The 21,888-nt window shown below is 38.6% G+C and overlaps 1 protein-coding gene across 1 annotated transcript in view; it reads left to right on the forward strand.

Annotated features, from left to right (window-relative positions):
* The window catches only part of LOC137274184 (CD109 antigen-like), a 38,569-nt gene that overhangs the window by 11,866 nt on the left and 4,815 nt on the right, over positions 1-21,888 (forward strand). Inside the window, exons 6-32 of the mRNA XM_067807228.1 lie at positions 304-377; positions 659-784; positions 1,873-1,912; positions 2,441-2,525; positions 2,799-2,913; positions 3,178-3,453; positions 3,765-4,130; positions 4,869-4,967; positions 5,215-5,277; positions 5,759-5,953; positions 6,389-6,538; positions 7,808-7,927; positions 10,596-10,656; positions 11,659-11,818; positions 12,142-12,256; positions 12,375-12,488; positions 13,581-13,688; positions 14,109-14,237; positions 14,927-15,065; positions 15,911-16,087; positions 16,676-16,775; positions 19,397-19,559; positions 20,092-20,274; positions 20,655-20,817; positions 21,007-21,212; positions 21,329-21,484; positions 21,822-21,884. Coding sequence (XP_067663329.1) covers positions 304-377; positions 659-784; positions 1,873-1,912; positions 2,441-2,525; positions 2,799-2,913; positions 3,178-3,453; positions 3,765-4,130; positions 4,869-4,967; positions 5,215-5,277; positions 5,759-5,953; positions 6,389-6,538; positions 7,808-7,927; positions 10,596-10,656; positions 11,659-11,818; positions 12,142-12,256; positions 12,375-12,488; positions 13,581-13,688; positions 14,109-14,237; positions 14,927-15,065; positions 15,911-16,087; positions 16,676-16,775; positions 19,397-19,559; positions 20,092-20,274; positions 20,655-20,817; positions 21,007-21,212; positions 21,329-21,484; positions 21,822-21,884 — 3,746 coding nt within the window. The remainder of the gene's footprint in view (positions 1-303; positions 378-658; positions 785-1,872; positions 1,913-2,440; positions 2,526-2,798; positions 2,914-3,177; positions 3,454-3,764; positions 4,131-4,868; positions 4,968-5,214; positions 5,278-5,758; positions 5,954-6,388; positions 6,539-7,807; positions 7,928-10,595; positions 10,657-11,658; positions 11,819-12,141; positions 12,257-12,374; positions 12,489-13,580; positions 13,689-14,108; positions 14,238-14,926; positions 15,066-15,910; positions 16,088-16,675; positions 16,776-19,396; positions 19,560-20,091; positions 20,275-20,654; positions 20,818-21,006; positions 21,213-21,328; positions 21,485-21,821; positions 21,885-21,888) is intronic.

Genomic DNA, 21,888 nt, shown 5'->3' on the forward strand with positions numbered 1-21,888 from the left:
CCTGTTAAGATATTTGACTTTTTAAAGATGAATAACCTCCACATGCAAGTAATACACGAAAACCATCGTGAGGGACATATGTGTATCTCCTAAACTCAACTGCACCTTTAAACCCACTACATAAAGAACGCGTCATATATATTCTAACATAGATATCATCAGCTCTACTATCCGGCGTGTTGTCTAAATTGGATTATTTCTTCAGTCCCGACGAATCCCGGTTTAGACAGCTTCCACTGTATGTTACAATTTTCCACTTTCTAAATGACATTGTGTAACGACTAGATGCTGGTTTGTTTACAGTTAGGTTTCGGGTTCTGGCAATCTATTCTAACCTGAAAGTGGTTCGTGGTGGTTCCATGGATATTGTCATATATGTAAGTACTGAGCGTGATTCTTGTCGCCACAATAATGGCTTATCATGTTCAAAATGCTCTCGTAAGACTAGGATCTCGTACCTTTTCTCGTAGCATCCGTAACTCATGTGTTACAGTATAGGACGCACAATGACTACGAGAAAACTTACGAGATCTTAGGCTTATGTTTTGTGAAACGGGGCCCAGGTGTGTTATTCATTTGAATAATGAACCTGATAACGATGTCATCATGACTGCAATACTATATTTAGGTTTTAGATGTGTGCCAATGTTTATTTCAGGATTCAAACAAGAATCGCATCCAACAGTGGCTTGGAGTTACAGACCCCAGTGGAGTTGTTAGTCGCGTCCTCGCCTTGTCATCTGATCCCGTTCGAGGAGAGTGGAAGATAGAAGTTACGCTTGATGTAAGAGTCAAACTTAACGTCACCAGTCATTAGTGTAGTGTCCTTTCTGCGTTTTCAGAACAGATGTCTAAACAAATTAATTATGTAGATTTGCTGTCTCACGTTATGAGAAAACCAAACAGAATGCGTGAAATAACTGGGGTGCTTTGATAAAAGTGAACCCGTGTATTTATATCTGTTATGACAGGAAGAGATCGTTTAATAGTCATGAAAACTATAAACTATCATCTTGGCATTACAAGGTACGTGGCCCGTGAAGGTCCGGGGTAGAACAGGCCTTCAACAACCTATGAATAGCACAAAAGGCGACTATGTTTGTCGTAAGAGGCGACTAACGGGATCGGGTGGTCATGCTTACTGCCTTGGTTGACATGTCATCGGATCCCAGTTGCCCAGATCGATGCTCATACTGCTCATCAATGGATTTTCATAACTCGATTGTGTACAGACCGCCGCCGTATAGCTGGAATATTGCTGAGTGCGGCGTAAAACTAATCCACTCACTCACTACAAGGTACGTAGATAATAGAACGATTATTTGAAAGAGGGACATGCCCCTTGAGATATTCAAATTCCCACACGTTCTTTTGTTCATAAGGTTTCCTGTTTTGATATTTTTTGGGTTTCTGGTTAAATTATTTCAGTTCAACACGGGTTTGGATTTGTTATAAGAGCTCATGAGTATAACGAGTTTCCAAACAATTTATGCAATTGATCAACATTTTCAGAATTGTCCCTAACCTTAACAATTGCTCATTCAATATGTAACAAAAATGTTTGATATTGTCCTATGTTAAGAACGAGTGTGGAAGCATGAGTTCTTATCTCCTACTTCTGGCACGTTTAGCTCCCGAAGGACGGGTCAGTATTTCTACACAACACAATGCTGAAAACCATATTTTTCTAACCCGGAAATACCAGTTACTTACACAAGAACCAAAGAGCGGTTTGGTGTAATTATCGAAATTTCCAAACAGGATTAACTAACAACTATTTACAACAGGAACTATAACAATGCCATTTTGGTATTAAATGTGTACAAATGTGTATTCCCACAGCCTCAGTAAGTTGGATTATTACTGTTTCAGGGATACAAAGAAACCAAAACCATCACCATTGCAGAATATGGTAAGACAGATTATGTGTATTGTAATTTGTTTTGTAGAATCAAGTAACATCTTCGCACTTCGCCCTTTTCAATGAAATTGTGACGACCGTCATAGATAGAGCCTTTTGCTGTTTTGAAATTTATCAGAATTTTATATATTGCTGCTTCCATGGACACACGACTTAGTGCAGAATATGTTTGATGCTTATCTTCTCCGGAGCATATCTTGGGCGAGTTTCAAGCTATACGGGCTAGATTCAAGTATTAATGCAATTGGCAAAACTATTATCTGACGTCTGTGTAATTTATAGTTTCGTCAGGGGTAAAGTCTTGTGAGCTGCTGATCTTTGTCACATTGTGTATACTAGGTACGTCCATGTCCCAATGTGGAAAGCGGTGCTATGTTGTGATCAGTACTTATTTGTACACGTGTTTATTTGTGCTAGCTGTGTACACGTATATAAATGTCAAGACAACGTTTCCTATATCGATAGCATGTAATGATGACGTGATGATAGTGTATGTAAAAATTCCACTGTTATCTTCAGTGTTGCCAAAGTTTGAGGTGAAGACCGTTCTGCCGCCATACATAACCTTGGACATGGCCTCTGTGCCGGCCACTGTGACAGCCAAGTAGGTTGAAATCTGTATCACTTTTGTTTGATATTCATCTTTTTATTCAGTAAATCTACACTAAATTCCACTTAAGATCTGTTAACAACCTCATCGATTATGATGTTTTAGTTTCTCTCGTGCCTTCGATGTGTCGCTTAAAACGGAACCGGTTGAGTAACGTGTTTGGTGTATTAGTCCACTGAATACCAGATCATGTATATACGTGAAGTAGGTCCACATGTTTGAGAATTCTGTGGTTCTCACACTCTGTTGTCATTACTTTCTTGTGAGGTACACGCACGGCAAAGGTGTGGATGGAATCGCCAATGTCCATATTCGTTTCTCCTACTATTATGGTCAATTTGGCTCCAAGAAAACCCCCCCATCCATTCGGAAAAGAGTCCAGGTGAGTAGGCAAGGACATTTGGAGGAAGATGTATTCATTTGTGTTGGATGTTTCCTTAGTTCATTATATCTGTCATATTTATGAAACTATTTTAGGAAAGTCGCTGATATATTTTACTGACGACCAATGCAACAGTTGGAATGGGGCTAAACTGTTGCGTGTGGATTTTGACAACTACAGGGCAACATGTAGTGTATGCCCATGGCATACATACCATTTTGTAATATGATGCATAATATCCTAACGTACAACTTGCACTTTCAGGTGGTTGATGGCAGGGGTGACTTTGCCTTTTCACTTGATGAGCTGCGTGTACTGGCCTATGAAGGAGATACCTATTCCACGAAACCTTTGCGGGCAGAAGATGTTAACCTGCAGTATCGTCGTATAATGGTTGAAACTAACGTCACTGAAACACTTACAGAAAAGACACTTAGTGCCAAGCCAGAGAGCAAGACACTTTATGAACATAGCTACAAAATGAACTTCATTGACGTTTCTCCAGATGTCTTCAAGCCAGGATTGACCTACCTGAGTGGGGTGAGTTAAGTCTGATGCATGCAAGTTTGAACAGGAAGGAAAAGGTCACGTAATTATCTAGTAGCCACATGCAAGGTATTTCCGGATGTTCTACAAGGTTTAGGTTATTCACGTAATCGTATTTGCTCATATTTTGCTACTCAGTAGCAGACGAAATGTGAAAATCACTAGTGATGGGTTTTTATCTATGGAAGTCAGGACGGTATACATGTCGTTTACAGCATATTTATCTCCAGATGAACCGATTTTTAAGTCATTTAGGTCAAACCTTTTCATTGACCAATGTCTTAAGGATTTGTTTTCTGTTACAGTTACAAGTAAGCCATCTTGATGATACACTTGTATCACCACAAGATCTGGAACAGGTTAATGTTACAATAACCTATCAAGTGCTCCTGCCCACCACACCAGCTCCATCCACCACTACAACCACCACTACCACCAGACCCAAACCTACACCAGACATGGTGTTGGAAGGTAATGGAACATCTGGTTCAGCGCGCCCTCTTCCGCCCATTACTATGGTGGACCCAGACTTCAAACGACCTTGGCCTGGCTACTATCCCCGTTACGAGACTGTTGTGCTCTCTTCCAGCATGGTCAGCTTTAACCCTAAAACAGGCCTAGCGGAAATTAAAGCAAACGTACCAAATGATGCAGAAAGCATTAGTTTGCAGGTAAATGAACAGCTGATGAATGTCTCACCAGGGTGTTAGTGTTTCTCCGCAACTTTCACTAACATTCACGGCATGCTATGTAATGGTGACATTGATGTTCCAAGATCATGTCTCCTGTCATGCCAACAGTATGGGTTTTTGAAGACTTCACTGGGTCTGTAGATCTGTTTGTCACATCAGTGTTGCGTACTTTGTAACAGACAATGACATTTGTATATTGAAAGCTGTTAAAACCTTCTCTTCTTTGTAGAAAACTTAAGGCATGGACGCATGCTCAGACCTTCCATTATACATTTTATGACTAACATAATGATGAGGATAACTTTTGTAAAATCAGTTCAGTGATGAAATCGTTCATATACATGACAATGTATATCAGTTGCACAAACAGGTTCATACCGTGAAGTTACGAAATTATTTTTGTTTTTATTATATATAACCAGCAACGTAACCAGTTCAATCATTCGAAGATTCTCAATTTGGTCAACCCGGAAAGATCAGGTGTTCCCGAACCTGTTGTAAAGTTGTTTTGCAAGTTTTGCATCAAATGATTGTTTAAAGCATAAAACCATGAAGAATTATTCTTTGAATGCTGACTAAGAATCAGTCCAGTTCATGATTTGGATATAATAAAGTTCATTTAATATATTTGTAATCGAATGTATATACAGGCCCTATTATTTTACAAGCTGTGTGACAATAGGCAGACAGTAATGTGTGTAATGTGTCATGTTTCAGGCTGATGGGTTTTACACTCATTCATACAAATATGTCAGGAAGAGTTATTCCCTTTCTGGGTCTTACATTCAGCTCACAGTTCCCGATGCCCAAGCTCGGGTAGGTTGCAACATCATTCATCAGCATCAATGTAACAAGACATCTCTAAAAGTCTTGTTTTTAGTAGTAGTATTTTTTAATGGACTAATTTATTTTCACAAACAGCATGGAAGTGTTTAATTTTGCAACCTTGGCATTAAAGAAGTCTATTTTATATTTGAGAAATGTCTATTCAGTTGTACGTACGTGTATTGATAAAATATGACAATTTCTATCTTTTAAGACCATTTTCTTGATCTCTTATCAGGTCGGAGACAACATGGAATTCCAGTTGAGATCCACAAAACCAATAACTGATTTCACCTACCAGGTATATTGCTAACGCATATAGTGGAGCAGCTAACATCAATTAAAATTTCCATTAGAATTGCGCAGTTGACGATAAACGCACCAAAATTTGTCATGATATGGAAAGAAATGTCTGTAATAATTTTAGATATGGAGACAGCTCAAATTATGCATGTATGCGCATGCTCAGTACATGAACTATATAGTATAGTATACATACTATTTTTACAGCGTTTATGTACAATAATACACTTAATTGTATAAGTATTGATTTACAGGTACATGCAACGAGAGGACAATAATATCCGTATCTGTTACTGACTGCTGATGAACATAGTTCTGTGCAACAAGCAGTGTTGTTATTATTGACATATTTAATGTATAAAGATAGCATAAAACAGTCACTTGTCTATGTTTCACCACAATCTATGTTTCCATTAAATATAGAATACTTTATTGAGAAAATGAAACACACACTACTCATACCTATGAATGCATTGCAGGTGTTGTCTCGAGGACGCATTGTTGCTGTACAGGACGTGTCTCTCCCTACTCCATCAACCAGCAACGTCTTCGCTATCCGTATGACAGCCGAGATGGCTCCCAACCCTCAGATTGTTGGGTACTACCAAACTATAGATGGTGAAATTGTCGCTGATGCTATCTCAGTAAAAGTGGATGGAACATTTGACAACAATGTATGACAACGTTTTTAGCAAGTTTGCAGTGTTTCTTCGTATTTTATGATTGTTGGATTGGCTATTGAAATCAGTCACTGGACAAACTATGCTATAATCACAAGGACTGTACAAGAGGATAAATCTATTCTATGTTATTTCACTCTTGCTTGACAACGATATACGAATCTATAGAGAAGTCATATGTCGCATCATATACAATAAAAGACGTGATGTTCATCAATTATCTTTATTTCTTAAGAACATAGAGATATATCCCACTAAGTATATTTATTTGTTGACTCTAAATATTCACTGACATATAATAATCTCCTCAGTCATTACCAATGAAAACTACGGACCATATGTATGACCTTGTCACTGGCCACATTGTTCTTAATGTTGTACCTATCAGAAGATTGTTAACATTAATAAACAACATTAATTGTCTTACAGGTGCGTGTGGAGTTTGATCAGCGAAGCGTGAAACCCGGAACAGATGTGAACCTGAGAGTGTACGCGGACCCAGATTCTGTGGCATTCATCCGAGGTAACGACAAGAGCGTCCTGCTACTCAAAGATGGAAATGATATCACAGAAGAGAAGGTGGGTTCATTTGAGACTTTATTTTTGTGTAAAGTTTACGAAACTAATATATTAAGTTTTAAAGCATTGACGCATTCTAAATTTGTTTCTCTTGTCTACGAGTGTTTTATCAGATGTAATGTTAAAGTGTCAAGAGCTTTCTGACAGATTATGGCAAGATTTTATATAAACATGGTTCAGCATCCAACTCACAGCACTCACCTACTTACTTACTTGGGGGTGTGGGGAGGGTGTGTGTGTGGGGAGTGGGGATGGGGGGAGGGGGGGTATAGTTAATGTCTTGTCTGTCTGCACGTCCGTCCTCCTACCTGTCCTTAATCATTTTGTTTCGTTTTCGGATCATAACTGAGAAAAGAAAAGTTTTCAAATAATATCAAACATATCCTGAAGTGATGCCTTTTGTTCCCGAAGTTACAACTGATGGCAGACACTGCCAAGGGCATGACTACGGAGTAATTAAATTCAATATACAAAGTGGCGTTGAGGATTAAAGATAGAGATTAGTGTCATGTGAATAATTGTAATTAGGTCATACATGTCATGGATGTATTTGTTCTTGGGCTTTGGAATAATTTGGACAATGGCTGTCAGTTTTCAGTCCATCAGCACAGATGCGTAAAGTGTAGTTTTTCAATGTTTAAAGGTATGTTAAATAATGGAAACGGTGACTCTTGTAAATGGCCTTTTTGCATATAGCAAAGTGATTAGTAAGTGATCTACCTACTTGCTGTCTGACTGACCCTCAACGCAGTGTGCGTTAATAATACTTTGTATACCCCAACGCATATAGTAAGAAATCTATTAGACTGTCTGGTATCATAGGATGCCATCACAAGTTCAAAATATCTCGAACACTGTCATTTAAGTAATACTTTAGTCACTAAAGATCTTCTGTCACAAACTCTTGATTGAGGGTATATTACTTTTCTGTCTGCTTTTGAGGATTAAATAAATGAAACAATCTATTACTTCTACTTACATCTGACTTCATTATCCGTTGGCTATTTGTTATTCTTACTGTTCTTCTTGTTTCATCCAAATATCTTTGTGTTACCTGCTATCCAGCACCTTCCTTGTTCAAGATAATCTGCACATTATCACAAAATCCGTTGCCAACAAACTCTTGTTTTGGTGTAAGAATCTTCACTGAAACATTTACAAAATACCAAAAGTTGTCATCCATAAATATGTTTCATTATTAACATTTTAGAGATGTCTAAAGATGTACTTTACTAGGCTGCATCACATCATGGTCAATTTGTTTTGCAGGTTACACGAGAGCTCATGACATATGACTATGGTTACTACTTTGGATGGTTTGATTCCTGGTTTCGTGGATGTTGGCTTCCTCGCTCATCGGGGGGCACAGATGCCAAAGGAGTATTTTCGGTATGAATTCACTATAATTCATGACGAAACAATGTAGCAACATACGAAACAATGCAGCAATATACTTCTTATGAATCCCTTGATTTATATATTTTTCCTTGTTTTGGGGCTGCAGTGTGGAAAGGAGAGTCGATTTCTTTTCCTTGCAAACGGAACAGCTGGGTGCCGCTGACAGTGAAGAGCACCTCTGAAGAATGGTTTTATGAGATTGCAGCCACAGTGCATGTTAAATATTTCTATAATTTTCTCGTTGATCATTCATTAATTCTTCTTTTATTCCGGTTTGTATGCCATAGGCCCATTTAAAATATATGCAAGAAAGTACATTTTTGCGGAAAAGGCGTAACTGTACAAAGTAATTCAATTAAAAGGCTAGTGTTGTGACATTTTCTACAAGTAAGAGCTTCTTTGATGTAACAAGGACAATTTACAAGGGTATATCTACAATTACTAGTTGGTATGTATTATGATTATTTGCAACCACAATCTCTAATTACGTTGTACGCAGTACACTCAAACAGTGATTTTTTCTTTTCCCCTTTCTTCACACATTTTACAATAAATACCGACATTCACAACTCGTATATTACACCCTAAAGGGAGGGAATTTAATCTGAGAGGGTAAATACTTCTTCACTGTTGCTTGGCTGATGCAACTTAAATAATATTCAACATTTATAAGTGACTTATTTTTGTATTTTAAACTACGTCAATTGAGACGATTGATTATATTACCAAACTATGCTGTTTCTCACAGTCATTTAGTCTATTCTTAAAACTATATATTAACAGAGAAATATCACCAACATCCTGACCGTATCAAACCAAACCAAACCCATAGGAAATCAGCAAGGTAGCCCACGTTACTCTACCAGCTAAATTAATTCCCTACTAAGTAAATAAATCGTTTTGGATAAAAACGATCCTCGGACATCCTCAACAATTTACGCCAATAATATCTGATATGATAATCAGCATACGTATTTAATCTAACTCAATCTGCTAATGTTCCATTACTAGAAACATGCTTACCGACACCAAGAGCATGTTTGCAAAAATTAGCGTGAAGGAGTTCAACCGATGTCCTCCCCTCGAAACCCCAGATTTCTGGACCCTCGAAAGTCCGGGCTAGAATAGGCCTTCAGCAACCCATGATTGCCATAAAAGGCGACTATGCTTGTCGTAAGAGGCGACTAACGGAATCGGGTGGTCAGGCTCGCTAACTTGGTTGACACATGTCATCGGTTCCCAATTGCGCAGGTCGATGATCATGCTGTTGATCAGTGGCCCAGACTCGATTATTTACAGAGCGCCGCCATATAGCTGGAATAGCTGAGTGCGGCATAAAACTAAACTCACTCAAGAGATTTCAGACACACATAATAACACAGGCTTAACCTTACTACCAGACAACTTGGACGTTAACTTTACAGGTTTAGTTGGTTATTTTTTAACAAAGATTTCAAAACAGAGAGGGCCTTACCAGCTTTACTAACTGGGTATGAGTGCACTTTGTCCAAGACAATCTAGCAGACAGTAGGCAATTGTAGTGTGTCAACGTCTTAACTCGATTACCGTTATGAAACCACTTCTCATATGAAAACCAAAATTACGAAATACTAGCCATATGTACCTCTAAACCCCAAGAGTTTCAATACTTCTGTAATAAATCATTGTTCCTCTGCAAACCTATAACAGTGTCATGAAAGAAATTAAGATCATCTGCATACAACAATAACAATGAATCCATAGAATCTTAGACCCGTGAAGGTCCCGGGGTAGAATAGGCCTTCAGCAACCCATGCTTGCCATAGAAGGCGACTATGCTTGTCGTAAGAGGCGATTAACGGGATCCGGTGGTCAGGCTCGCTGACTTGGTGGACACATGTCATCGGTTCCCAATTGCGCAGATCGATGCTCATGTTGTTGATCACTGGATTGTCTGGTCCAGACTCGATTATTTACAGACCGCCGCCATATAGCTGGAATATTGCTGAGTGCGGCGTACAATTCAACTCACTCACTCACTCAACCATATAATCTTAACCGAGAAAGATACCCCTAAGACCTGAATTTTGTAACATACCTTATAAACATCGCTAAAAGAAACTGACTTAGAACACCACCCTGACGGGAAACACTCACTGATTCGAAGTATTCGACGATCGACGAATGTCTGAGACGAACAGACGCCCAAATATTAGAATACATATTTCTAAAAACTGAAATTAATCTACCCCGCAATCTACTGACTGAATCGAAAGCCTTTTGCAAAATCAACACATAAGCAATAAAAACGACTTCCAGCTTTCGAAATATATTTCTGAACAAGACGCTGTAAAGTATAAGTATTTTCTGTCGTACTAAAACCTTCACGAAATCCAGCTTGAGCCTCTGGAATCTTGTCATAAAAGTCCGCAAAAAATTTAAGACGATGTGAAAAATAATTTTCTCAAAATATCCATAAGCGAAATGCCAGGAAAATAACTATTAATAAGGCTATTTTTTTCTACACAAGACATAAAGGTGCCAAGCAATAAAGATTTTATGTTTCCTAGCATATTGTCTACAAAATGGAAGGTTTGCACAGCACAAATGATTTTGATATAAAGCGAAAAAAAATGTTAAATAAAAGACCAACTAACAGATATATGTTTTGTTCTTCCAGGGAGCTAATCTAGCAGTTGTGACTGATGCCAATGTCTACGAACATCAGGAGAACTACTACGGTGAGTATAAGTGGTGTTTTTGTAGTTTAATAATACTTGAAAGTGTTTATGTTTATGGTATCTCTTGATACGGTTTCTACAATGTTTGAAAATACGAGTCAACCTGTTATCTAATTATTGTATAAGAAAGATAATCTTTTCAACATAGTGAGGAAAGGCACACATATGACTGTTCAATTAAGCCCTCTTTGTTTAGGTGAAGAATATTTGAGCAAACTTTGAGCAAACTCGCATATGCATGTTAGACAGGACAAGAATCAATTGTTCATAAAGCTACTTATAAAGTGTCTGTTTTAACAACTATTTGAGATGAAACATGTATTTCCTATGTTCTGAAATCAGAGATGTTGTATACACAGTATATATCATTTCCTTTCAAGATCATTTGTTTCAAAAACTCGGGTAAAAACAAGGTAACATGTGATGTCGATACTGTACTTAGTGGTCTAAAGTCCTTTTTTGGTCAAGGAAACACTTACATATGCATACCACGCTTGCCCCTCAAATTGCTCTTCTTCAGGACGTATAGCTATAGTCACTATTTTTCAGTAGAAACTACAAATATTTACGACCGGACAAATGTTTATTTAAAAATAAAGGAATAGGAATCACTTTTGTGATGAATTCAAAAATATTTGCTTTTCATTTTTTCTCTGATTTCGAGCTGCATTTTGCCTTTGTAATTTGGTATTGCTTTGTGGTTTTTATAAACATTCCCCAGAAATATAAAAACAGCATCACTTATAGTCTGTCCAGTTTTAACATTCACATGATTATTTTTACCAATGCATATATCCAGTCCGATAATGCCTCCGTGAATTGTTTGATTATGTAAATCCAAACATTATATTGTTGGTGTGGTCTGTTTTACCGAGGAACAAATTAAAGTAAGCTTGCCGAAGTGCTGTTCTAAATTAACACAAATACCTCGCTCAGTGAATTGCAGCATTAGTTCCACGTGGTGCCCCAATACTCCTTTATACGGAGAAGTCTTCATTGCAGATGGCGGATTTCGGTTCGCAATGGACGGTACAATGAATGCCGCCGATTCTTTCGGTGGTCAGTCAAAGGCAGTTCCTGAACAAGCAAACAACTTTCAACCTGTGGAAAGAACACGCACTAATTTCCCGGAAACATGGATTTGGGATATGGTGGTTATTGGGTAAACATTGAACTGTGCTGATTATATCTGTTATGATTACCACACAAGTCGTTTTTAAACATGTACGAATTATTGGTTTGTTAACATTGCATATATACAGTTATCATTCTACTTATTAACATTAACTAAATATTACTTCAAGCTTTCTGCTGAAGTTCAATTTGGCATTCACTTGTTTCAAAGCGAGGTATGGAAGCATGTCACAGCCTCTTCGTCTCCATCAGTCTCTCCCCCATTGGTGTGTACAGGTATCTGTGTCTAATAAGCTTTTACAATGATATGTATAAAAACACACTGACAACTTTAGTATCTCATATACCCAGTGCTTCAGGATATAGCGACTTGTCTCTGCAAGCCCCGGACACCATCACAACGTGGATCACCAGCGCCTTTGCTGTGAATTCAGAAACAGGGCTTGGTGTCGCACCGACTACCAATGTAAGTTCTACTGAGCCTAATCATTTGCTAGTGATTACAGACTTGTTAAGCGACTTGTGTCACGTTGTCCGATTGAAGATGTGCTTGTATTAATTGACTTTGCATTACTTTGTCGCAGCTGAAAACCGAACGCAAACTGTTCTTGACATTAGAGCTCCCATATTCAGCTATTAGTGGAGAGGAGCTTGTGGTGCAGGCGACAGCTTTCAATTACTATGGACGAGATCTGCCAGTAAGTGAGTGATGGGGTGAATATATACTTAAGACACAATCTGCAGTTTTAATTTCTAGGTATAAGATGACTCTCTGTTTACCGCAGAGGTTCTGCCTGAGTGCTGAGTCGTGTCTTGCTCGTTGTCTGGGCCATGGAAACATGTATTCAGCTACAAAGACATAAACGCTCAAATATGTTGAAAAACCGAAGTGGGTACTTCATATAAAACTACCACTGTATGTAGAAGATACACCAATGTTTCAAGAGAAGTGCTAGTTTGTACTATTCCTGTGGTAGGCACTCTTAACGATAGTGACATTCAAACTTTGAAGCATCACAGATCAATGCATAATTTTGTGATGCAGACAGAGGATATCCATTAATCTCAAAATACATGGACGTGGCAAGTGGAATGAATACTGGAAAATACTTTGTGTTATTACATTGAAGACGAATATTAGTTTCCAAAAAATATGTAACTCCGACAAACTCAAAAAGGCTCTATCTGAACTGAAAATGGGTCAATGTGAGAGGGAAGATTCAGAACCTGAGGCAATTTAGACTTTCTTTATTTAGAGCATCAGATTATTCTGCATGCTGTCTAGGGGTACATATAGGTCAGAGACTGAGAAAGACTAGACTACATCAGCAAATTCATAGATAAGGCAACATATTTTTATACATCGGTAAATATTTCTAAACAAATTTTACATATTTTTTATATGTTATATCCATACTGCAGACACGTCAGATACGACAAATGTTTCAGTTTTCGATCTGCAGACATCGAACTCAGTCTTCCCCACAATAGAGTGGGGTCATATATCCTGCTTTCAATAATTAATTCCAAAGTTGTTTGCCAAAGTAATGCTATTTTTCAGTTTTTCAAAAGCATCATATCCATAATGTCAAGTACTGACATAAACCGTCAGAAAATGTGAGTAGGGAGGTTTCTGTCAGGTAAAGAGACAGAACAGTGTTTTGCAGTGTGAAATTTCACATATGCTCTTCTGTGGGTAGATTTCTCTGATTTGCCACCTTTGCCAGACGCCATATACAGTCTGATCAATTAAATAGCACATAGTTTTCAATTTTGTGATTTTATTGCAGGCTCTCATAATTCTGAAACAGAACCCACAGTTCCACAACATTTTCCTGAGTGCAAGCAAAGACCAAGGAAAAGACATATACTCAACTCAGCAGTCACATTCTGTTATTGTAAACATTTTTAAAACTCTATCTAATATTAAATAGGAGTAACTGGTTTATAGATGACCCTAGAAATAGCTAAGATTCATGTCACTGTTTCCATATAAACGTATTGATACAGACTGAAATATGTTTTAAATGAGTTGTGACTGAATAAGTTAAAAAAATCCTCGTCTAAAGTGTATGTGTATAATTTTGTCATAGTTATCAATCGTTATCAGAGTAGAGATGATTTGTTTTGCATTTCCCTTTCCTTTATATTATTCTCACAAACATATAAATGCTGCCTCTCTTAGGCAGAGCATACTCAAAGGAATAGTCTAAGCTCATACTGTTTTGTAGGCTTATTTTGATACACTGTACAATATGGAATGCACATTTGTTAAGTATTGGCAACATTCAGTGTGAATGGTGACATCTTGCTTTCAGATACCAGCAGGAAAAGGTCGTGCTGTATTCTTCGTGATCAAGCCTTTGGTGGTCGGTGACGTGATACTTGAGGTGGAGTTACTGTCTTGGGAACCTGGTGATGGCGTGAGGAGAGTCCTACGAGTAGACGTGAGTTTTGATTTTAATTTGGTTTTGAATGTTGACAGTGTTGACACCAAGCAGTGAAAATCGATGGTGTATTAATCCTCAAGGTGTTGATTAGAAAGATGAACCAAGGGATAAGCATGGGTTTGTATTTATTAAAACACATTCACCTTGACCATAACTTGCCGATGTCTGTCACAGCCACGTGGAATACGAATCGGTAAAAAAGTCTGCTATCAAGGATAGAAAGGACAGAAATATAACTAGGAGACTGTATGATGGGATTAGTCATCTCTGCAGAGATTGAGCTCTGTCCCAGTAGCTGGGATTTACTTATTACTGATCAGCCAGACCTGTGTTGGATGCTTCAGAAGAACAACAACCCAGAATGACTCTTTGTCATCTGGCTTCCTCATATGGAAGATTGCAAAGGGATGAACATTATTGATCTAATGACTTTACAGATATACTCACGTCTACCCTACTGGGAACATGGGTGCAATTGCAGCACAGTGAGACGTTTTCTAAGCAACGTCTTTCTATGTGGCTTCCCACACCACTGCATGCTAAATGAGGGGCCAAGGTTCAGAGTAGCATATTATAATATTCATGCTGTCCTTTCAACTCTACACAAAACCACTTCATGCCTTAAGATACAAACTTTAATATTCATATTGTATGGATTTTAGATATGCTTATCCCTTTCTATTCAGCCTGAAGGATCGGTGCGCACAGAAAATTTTGCTATGCTGATCGATCTCCGAGATTCCTTAACATTCCAAGAAAGTACAAACATCGATTTCCCTGAACAAACCGTTGAAGGGTCACAAAAATTAAAAGTCAGTGTTGCAGGTATGGTAAATCCATCTACAGCTAAAAGAAGAAACACAACATGCGATATGAAAATTATTTCTAGATGTGAAATAATAGGAACAATATCAACTTTATGATCGAAATTATCATTCTAAGAAGCCAACAACGAAAGAGCATTTCTAATGTTCAGGACATTGTTGCCAGTCCTCCAGCCATATGACATCAATGTCACAAGTGTAAAATAAAAATACGTGTATACATAATGGATAATCAAAACATCAACAGCAAGAAAAGCACTGTATCACTAATGCACCGAGTCTATCAGATAGGCATGGTACATTTGGGGAATGGCTCGATGACGAAAGTGCCGTGGCAATTCTAGCCTTGTGAGAAAGGGAATTGTGCTATCGGGTTGCCAATATTTGGCCGAAACATTATAGAATCTATGTAGCTCTGGTAGAACAGTCAGGCAATCAACAAGTTTCTATTTCATACGCGTAACTGAGGCACATGACTGTTCTTTCTTCATTCGGGTGTCCAACATTACAAGGCAAATCATTAGAGTTGGTATGTCGATGTCATTTGACTCTGCAAAGTTTGCTTCTGTTACAATAATTTGATTAAGTGAGCAATTCGTCGGTCTCAAAAGAACGAACGATGCGTGTAATGATAAATCTGGGTTTCCCAACACAATCGGGAATAACAGACATGGTCGAGGCACCACATTTGACGTTATTCTCAATAAAATTGGACAGGTCTTATGGTGGAACAACGTCATCAAAACCCTGTACTGACATAGACGATTTCTGTATGTTGTTTTGTACAGGAAGTGTACATACAATCTTGGGAACATCACTTATACTCTTTTGTCACGTTGTATACAGGTGACATTCTTGGACCTAGTCTGACAAATATTGAGAATCTAGTTAGAATGCCTGGTGGTTGTGGAGAGCAGAACATGGTGAGATTTGCTCCAATCATCTACGTCATGAAATACCTGCAGAGAACTCAGCGACTGACAACGTCCATCGAAGACAAGATCAAAACGTTTTTGATAAAAGGTATGTTGACACTTCTGGATTCTGCACAAATATACTGAGGATGTTTGAGATGAGGAAGACAGGAAAAAACATAGCTAACCATATTTCTTTATATATATATCTAAGAATATTTAAACACTTTGACAAAAACTATCCAAAATGTGGCCTTGATAACAGCTATAGGTATTGTGAATGCTGTGTTCATGAAGATTCTGCTTCAGTGTATAATCATTCTCCATAAGGGAATATCAACGAACTTTTTCATGACTGACGAGCATGTGTCTAAATATGTGTGTGTATCTACACGGACTACTTCTAATCGGATACAAATTCTAAAGTGCTTTGGGGATTGAGTCCCATCTGGGATTAGTGAGCGGTCCAATCCACGCAGCCACCCAGACTTTCTCAAACTTGAAAGTCCAAAACTTAGTAGTCTTGATAAATTATTTTGTGTTTAGTTCCCATGATATGTATTTGACTAAAATGAAGAAAATGGTTTATCAATGGAAATGCTTGGTGTACAAATACTGTGTGTACATTTATAACTTGCATAAATGTAGAGTCCCTCTATTCATTTTCTTCTAATGAATGTTACTTTTCTTTATATAGGATACCAAGGGGAATTGACCTTTCTGCACTTTGAGGGATGCTTTTCTACCTTTGGAGAATCTGCAAAGTACACATATGGTAACCGGAACTGCAGCTTGTGGTATGTTACAATTTCATTTCTGAACTTTCATTAATGTCACTTTCTGTACTAACAGCAGCATAGTTTCACACGTAATCACACAAATCAAACAAGACTGAGAAGTTCTTTTCCCATAACATTTTTATCTCTGCTGATGAGTGTTTCATGAATTATTCAGAAAAAGTGACAACTGTAGTGTACAAGTTTCTTTTGGTGTATATACGCAGTTTTGGATAAAGGTGACCACAAGCTGCATTCGAAATCTGTCTTCCACATGCACCAGACTGTTGTGTTTGGCCGTTTGAATCATACATGGTGCTGGTGTGTTTCAGCAGCCTTGTTTTTCGTTGCTTTTGACAATGAGTCGTTTCACTCCAACTCAACAAAAGTTAAATAATGCGCTTTATTGCATGGTCCAGCATATAGTGCCCAGTAAGCACGCAAATAGTTGCAGTTAGCACAGAGTATAAATGACCTCACCACGTTTAAGTGTATACATAACTATCAAACTTAGGGTGTTCCCATACTTTTTGTTTGTAGTACATAATCGACACCCGAATTGCGTTTTAGAAAATAGCTCAAGATATAACATATGTACTACTGGAACGGGGCATTATTTGATGTAAAGTCATTTTTAAAGTGGAAAAGATAACAATATGATTTGTGGTGTTTCCTCAATGACAGAATAATGTCGAAACTCATCTCATATGATTTGACACGTCCATGAAGAGATGTGGTGTCAAAAGTAAGTTAACAACTTCAGTATCGTGTGTGAGTCCAACTAGCTTGAACCAACGTTTGTCCTTATTCACCTAACGTCATATGGTTTCAACTGGGCTTGACGTAAAACATCGCTTTATTTCATCCTAAGCCTGCTCGACATGGGGATTGGTCCGGAGAAATAGCTGGTCAGGGGTATACCGGAATGTTCTGCCATCTCAGAAAATCTGTGACAACACTAATGACTAAAGGACGGGCATTATCTTGCTGGAATGTGAAGTTATGCCTCAGTCCTTGAATGAATGGCTGCAAATGAGACTCAGTGATCTCGTCCTTGTATGGCAAACGTGTCAGATTGCCATTGACAATGACAAGATGTGTCCGACCATGCAATGTCATATTTTCCCATACCATAACGCTTACCCATACTTGGAACAGTTCACGCGTCAACATACCGTTCACCTCGCCATCTGTACAACCTTGTTCTGCCATCTGTGCTGTCCAGGTGCAATTTCGACTTGTCAGTGAACTAAACGCCATGCACATCGCGTCTCCTGTACCGTAGATAATACTAGATACTGTCTGCATCCTGCAGGAAGTGTCTGTCGGAGACGTTGGAACAAATTTGGACGTATTCAGGCCGCCGGGGCACTTGTTGTGCTCCCCCCGTAAGTTCTTAGAGTACTGGAACTGGCTGGACCTAAGCCATGGATGGCCCAAACAGTCACACTGGCAGTCTACCATCGATTCTTTATAACATTCAGTCGAACGTGGGCATATCGATCACGTGACGTCATGCATAGACGGGCTGTCTGGTGCAAATCTTTTGTGTTCCCATTGTGTTGAAAAAGTCTCCATAGAGATGAGATCGTGTTTCGGTGGACACCAAACTGTCTGGCCACTACATTTTGGACCATTCCAGACTTCAGCATATTTTCTGTATGCTGTGGCATGACATTTAGTATAAAATATACATATTTTCCACAACATTCTGAGTCTAGAGAACAAGCAACAATTCTTCAGATGGGAAGCAACAAATAGGTCACTAATAATGAGAAAAGGTTGAAAGTTAATAAAGTTGAAAGGGTACATTTTTAATGTACGCAGCCAAATTAAGAAAATGACACTTGTTGACAGTTGAAATTGAATCACTTGAAGGATGTAGTATGTGCATTATTTTGAAATATTGTGTATGATACTGCTTACGACATCCAGGTAACAAGACAAGCAATAGAAAGTGGATTTTAGTGGAAGACAATTCGATGAAACTGCCACATGCATTGCATCAGAAGTTGTGCATCAGCACGATAAAACTGCGTCAGGATTATGCATCATCATCCAGCTTAAATACCTAGGTTGATTCTTGATGGTCTGTGATGAAGCTCTACATCTGAACAGCTGTTAGCTGTTGGATTTACAAATCTGTTACAAAGATGAAGTAACTTTATCGGTATGTCATCTTGATACTGACATGACACGCAATGTTCATGGTGGATTTGATGGATGTGATCGTTGTTTTTCATACTGGTTTTATGCTTTATTACCATTTTTTCACTTGATCGACATGATCATGCATAGACAGTGTACATGTCAATGTCATGTGTAGTGTCATGTTTCATAATTTTGTTGAGTATACGTGCAGGTCAGTATATAATCCGAATATGTCCAAATATAGAAAATCAACTGTCTTGAATAGACATGTATATGGAAGTCAGTATGGCCTTTGGATGCTCACTGTATTTTGTCACATCATTTGATACAGTTATGCAGATGAACAAGTTGAGTGAACCAGTTTAAAAAAAATAGAAGTGTTTTTCAAGAACAGGATACAGTTTGAAATACTTTGAACTGTGTAACGCTTCAGCGTGTGCATATGTGTCTGAAAGCAACTACAAACATTCTGCTTACAATACATTTTGCAGGCTAACAGCGTTTGTGCTGAAGTGTTTCACCCAGGCGTACCCTCTGGTTCCTGATGTTATAGACCCCAACGTGTTGTCCCATGGCTTGCAATGGATAGTCAGCCAGCAGGAGAAGGATGGCAGCTTCTCTGAGAAAGGACATATTTTCAATAAGAGAATGCAGGTTGTGTAACACCTATAAACAATACTAGTAGTTTTGATACCCCTTCAATTGGGTCACATATAACAAAGGGGAATTGTGAAACAGTTTTATGATGCTGCATATTTTCCGAGTCAGTACACTCTTTTCTTCCAGAAAATTATAGTATAAGCATCATTGAATGGAAATTAAATAACATTTCCTATATAAAACTTTTTTCAATATATAGATATATGTGTGAATGTACACCCTAGTTTTGGAGTGACACATTGGCAACTGTTCCTCATAACAAACTAATATAGTATTAGTGTACGTACGAGCTAGTTTCAGAGTAGGATTTTATTGTCCCAACATGCTGTTGTATATGGGTGGGCCCCCTTGGTGGTGGAACGATATGTACCGGTCACAGGATGTTTTCAATATACTGTGAATATGCACACAGGTTTCTGAGTGGTAAAGGGACATGTGGGTGTTACTCAGATATATTATATCAGATATATTATAACTGTGCAACCTTTGCACAGTAATGTATTGTTCATGTACACCTCGGTTTCAGAGTGGTACGGGGATGGGTGTTGGCCTCACAGCGTATGTCCTCATTGCTCTCAAGGAAGCACAGGCTGCAAAGGTTCAGTGGCCGTCTAATACTGAGGTCCCTTTGGATACCCTCGGTGGTGATCTACCTCGTCCCAGCCTAAAAGATGAACGAGAACCAGCTCCAGCACTAACAGACCAAATGGTATACGATTCCTTTTTTTTCCCAGTGCAACATGCTTATTGACTTTTGAAACAAACTATCCTTAAAAAATGAGACATCAGTAAATGAAAAAGTGAGCGCTTTATTTCAGTACTAGAGAGGAAAAGACACATCTCCAAACATAGCATTAAAACTTTTTCACATGTGTTCAACTGTTGTTGTTTCTTGTTATATATCATAAATGCATCTGAAGGTGTTGGTCCGTGCACAGTTTTTGTCGGATTTACCTAACTTGCCGTCTTCTTCTTTTAAGCACAACGTGCGTGTTATCTAGATTGACCTGGTTTTGAAGGAATTATTCACATACAATTTTTTAAAATCATTTTGATTCAGTACTATGTTTATATGTCAAATATTTGCAGCTCTCGGACACTGTTAGTAAAGCAGTTCAATATCTGGAGTCACGGCTGGACACTCTGAACTCAACATATGACAAGATCCTTGTGGCCTATGCCCTCGCTCTTGCGGGCAGTGAGAATGCTTCTGAAGCAAAGTCCAATGTTGAAGCTGCTGCTGTCAGAGACGGTAATTAGTGCTGTGATAATCCTCTCTTTTGATACATTTTCAGACATGAAGTAGGTCTTTCTATCTTTATCATTTACCTTAGTTGTAGTGAGGGCAATGTCTCATTACACCCGTAAAGGCATGTTCATACATCATGGAATTAGTTGTTAAATCTCTTCGTCATCTTATTTTATCTCTTAAAAATACCAGCAAGCTCTGTACACTGGAAGGACCCATCACCGCCTAAGCCTGAAGGATACCCTCGGTGGTACCATGATACTGAGGCAAAGAGTATAGAGATGACATCATATATGCTACTACTCATATCTCTGGGAAACAATGTGGCAGAAGGACTTCCAGTTATGCGGTGGATCAGTAACCAAAGGAATGACAGGGGAGGCTTTATATCAACACAGGTGAGCACAGAAGTGACGTGGATACGTGCCAGCTGAATTTTCATTTCCTTTTTCTGATGTTATTATTCTAAGCACCCCAAAATGCTTTTCTTAAACCATCAAAATTATGTTTACAGGACACGGTTATCGCCCTTGAAGCGTTGGCAAGGTTTGCTGATTATGTCTATTCCCCACAGACATCAATCAGTGTGTCTGTCAGTATGCAAGGGTATTCCAAGAACTTTGATGTCAATCCTAACACGACTCTTTTGCTGCAAGCCGATGATATTCCAGTAAGTGGTTTCTTGGAGGTTTAAGGCCAGTGATGATCCGGGGTAGTCTAGGTCTTCATCAACCCCTGCTTGCCACAAAAGGCAGCTGTGCTTGTCATAAGATCGGGAGGTCAGGCTCGATTGGTTCCCAATTGCGTAGATCGATGCTCGTGCTGTTGATCACTGGATTGTCTGATTCAGAGTCGATTATTTACAGACCATCACCGTATAGCTGGAATATTGCTGACTACGGCGTAAATTTAAATCACTCACTAGCAGTTTTAACTTTGTGATGTAGAATTTCATTTTATATGGCTTGCTGCCTCTCTCTGTGTTTTATGCTCCTGGTGATTTTCAGATGGCCAATGTACCAGGCGTGCTGACGGTGTCTGCTTCTGGGTATGGAGTTGCAGTGCTGCAGGTTG

Source organism: Haliotis asinina, chromosome 2 (genome assembly GCF_037392515.1).
Source record: "Haliotis asinina isolate JCU_RB_2024 chromosome 2, JCU_Hal_asi_v2, whole genome shotgun sequence".
Classification (NCBI taxonomy): Eukaryota; Metazoa; Mollusca; class Gastropoda; order Lepetellida; family Haliotidae; genus Haliotis; species Haliotis asinina.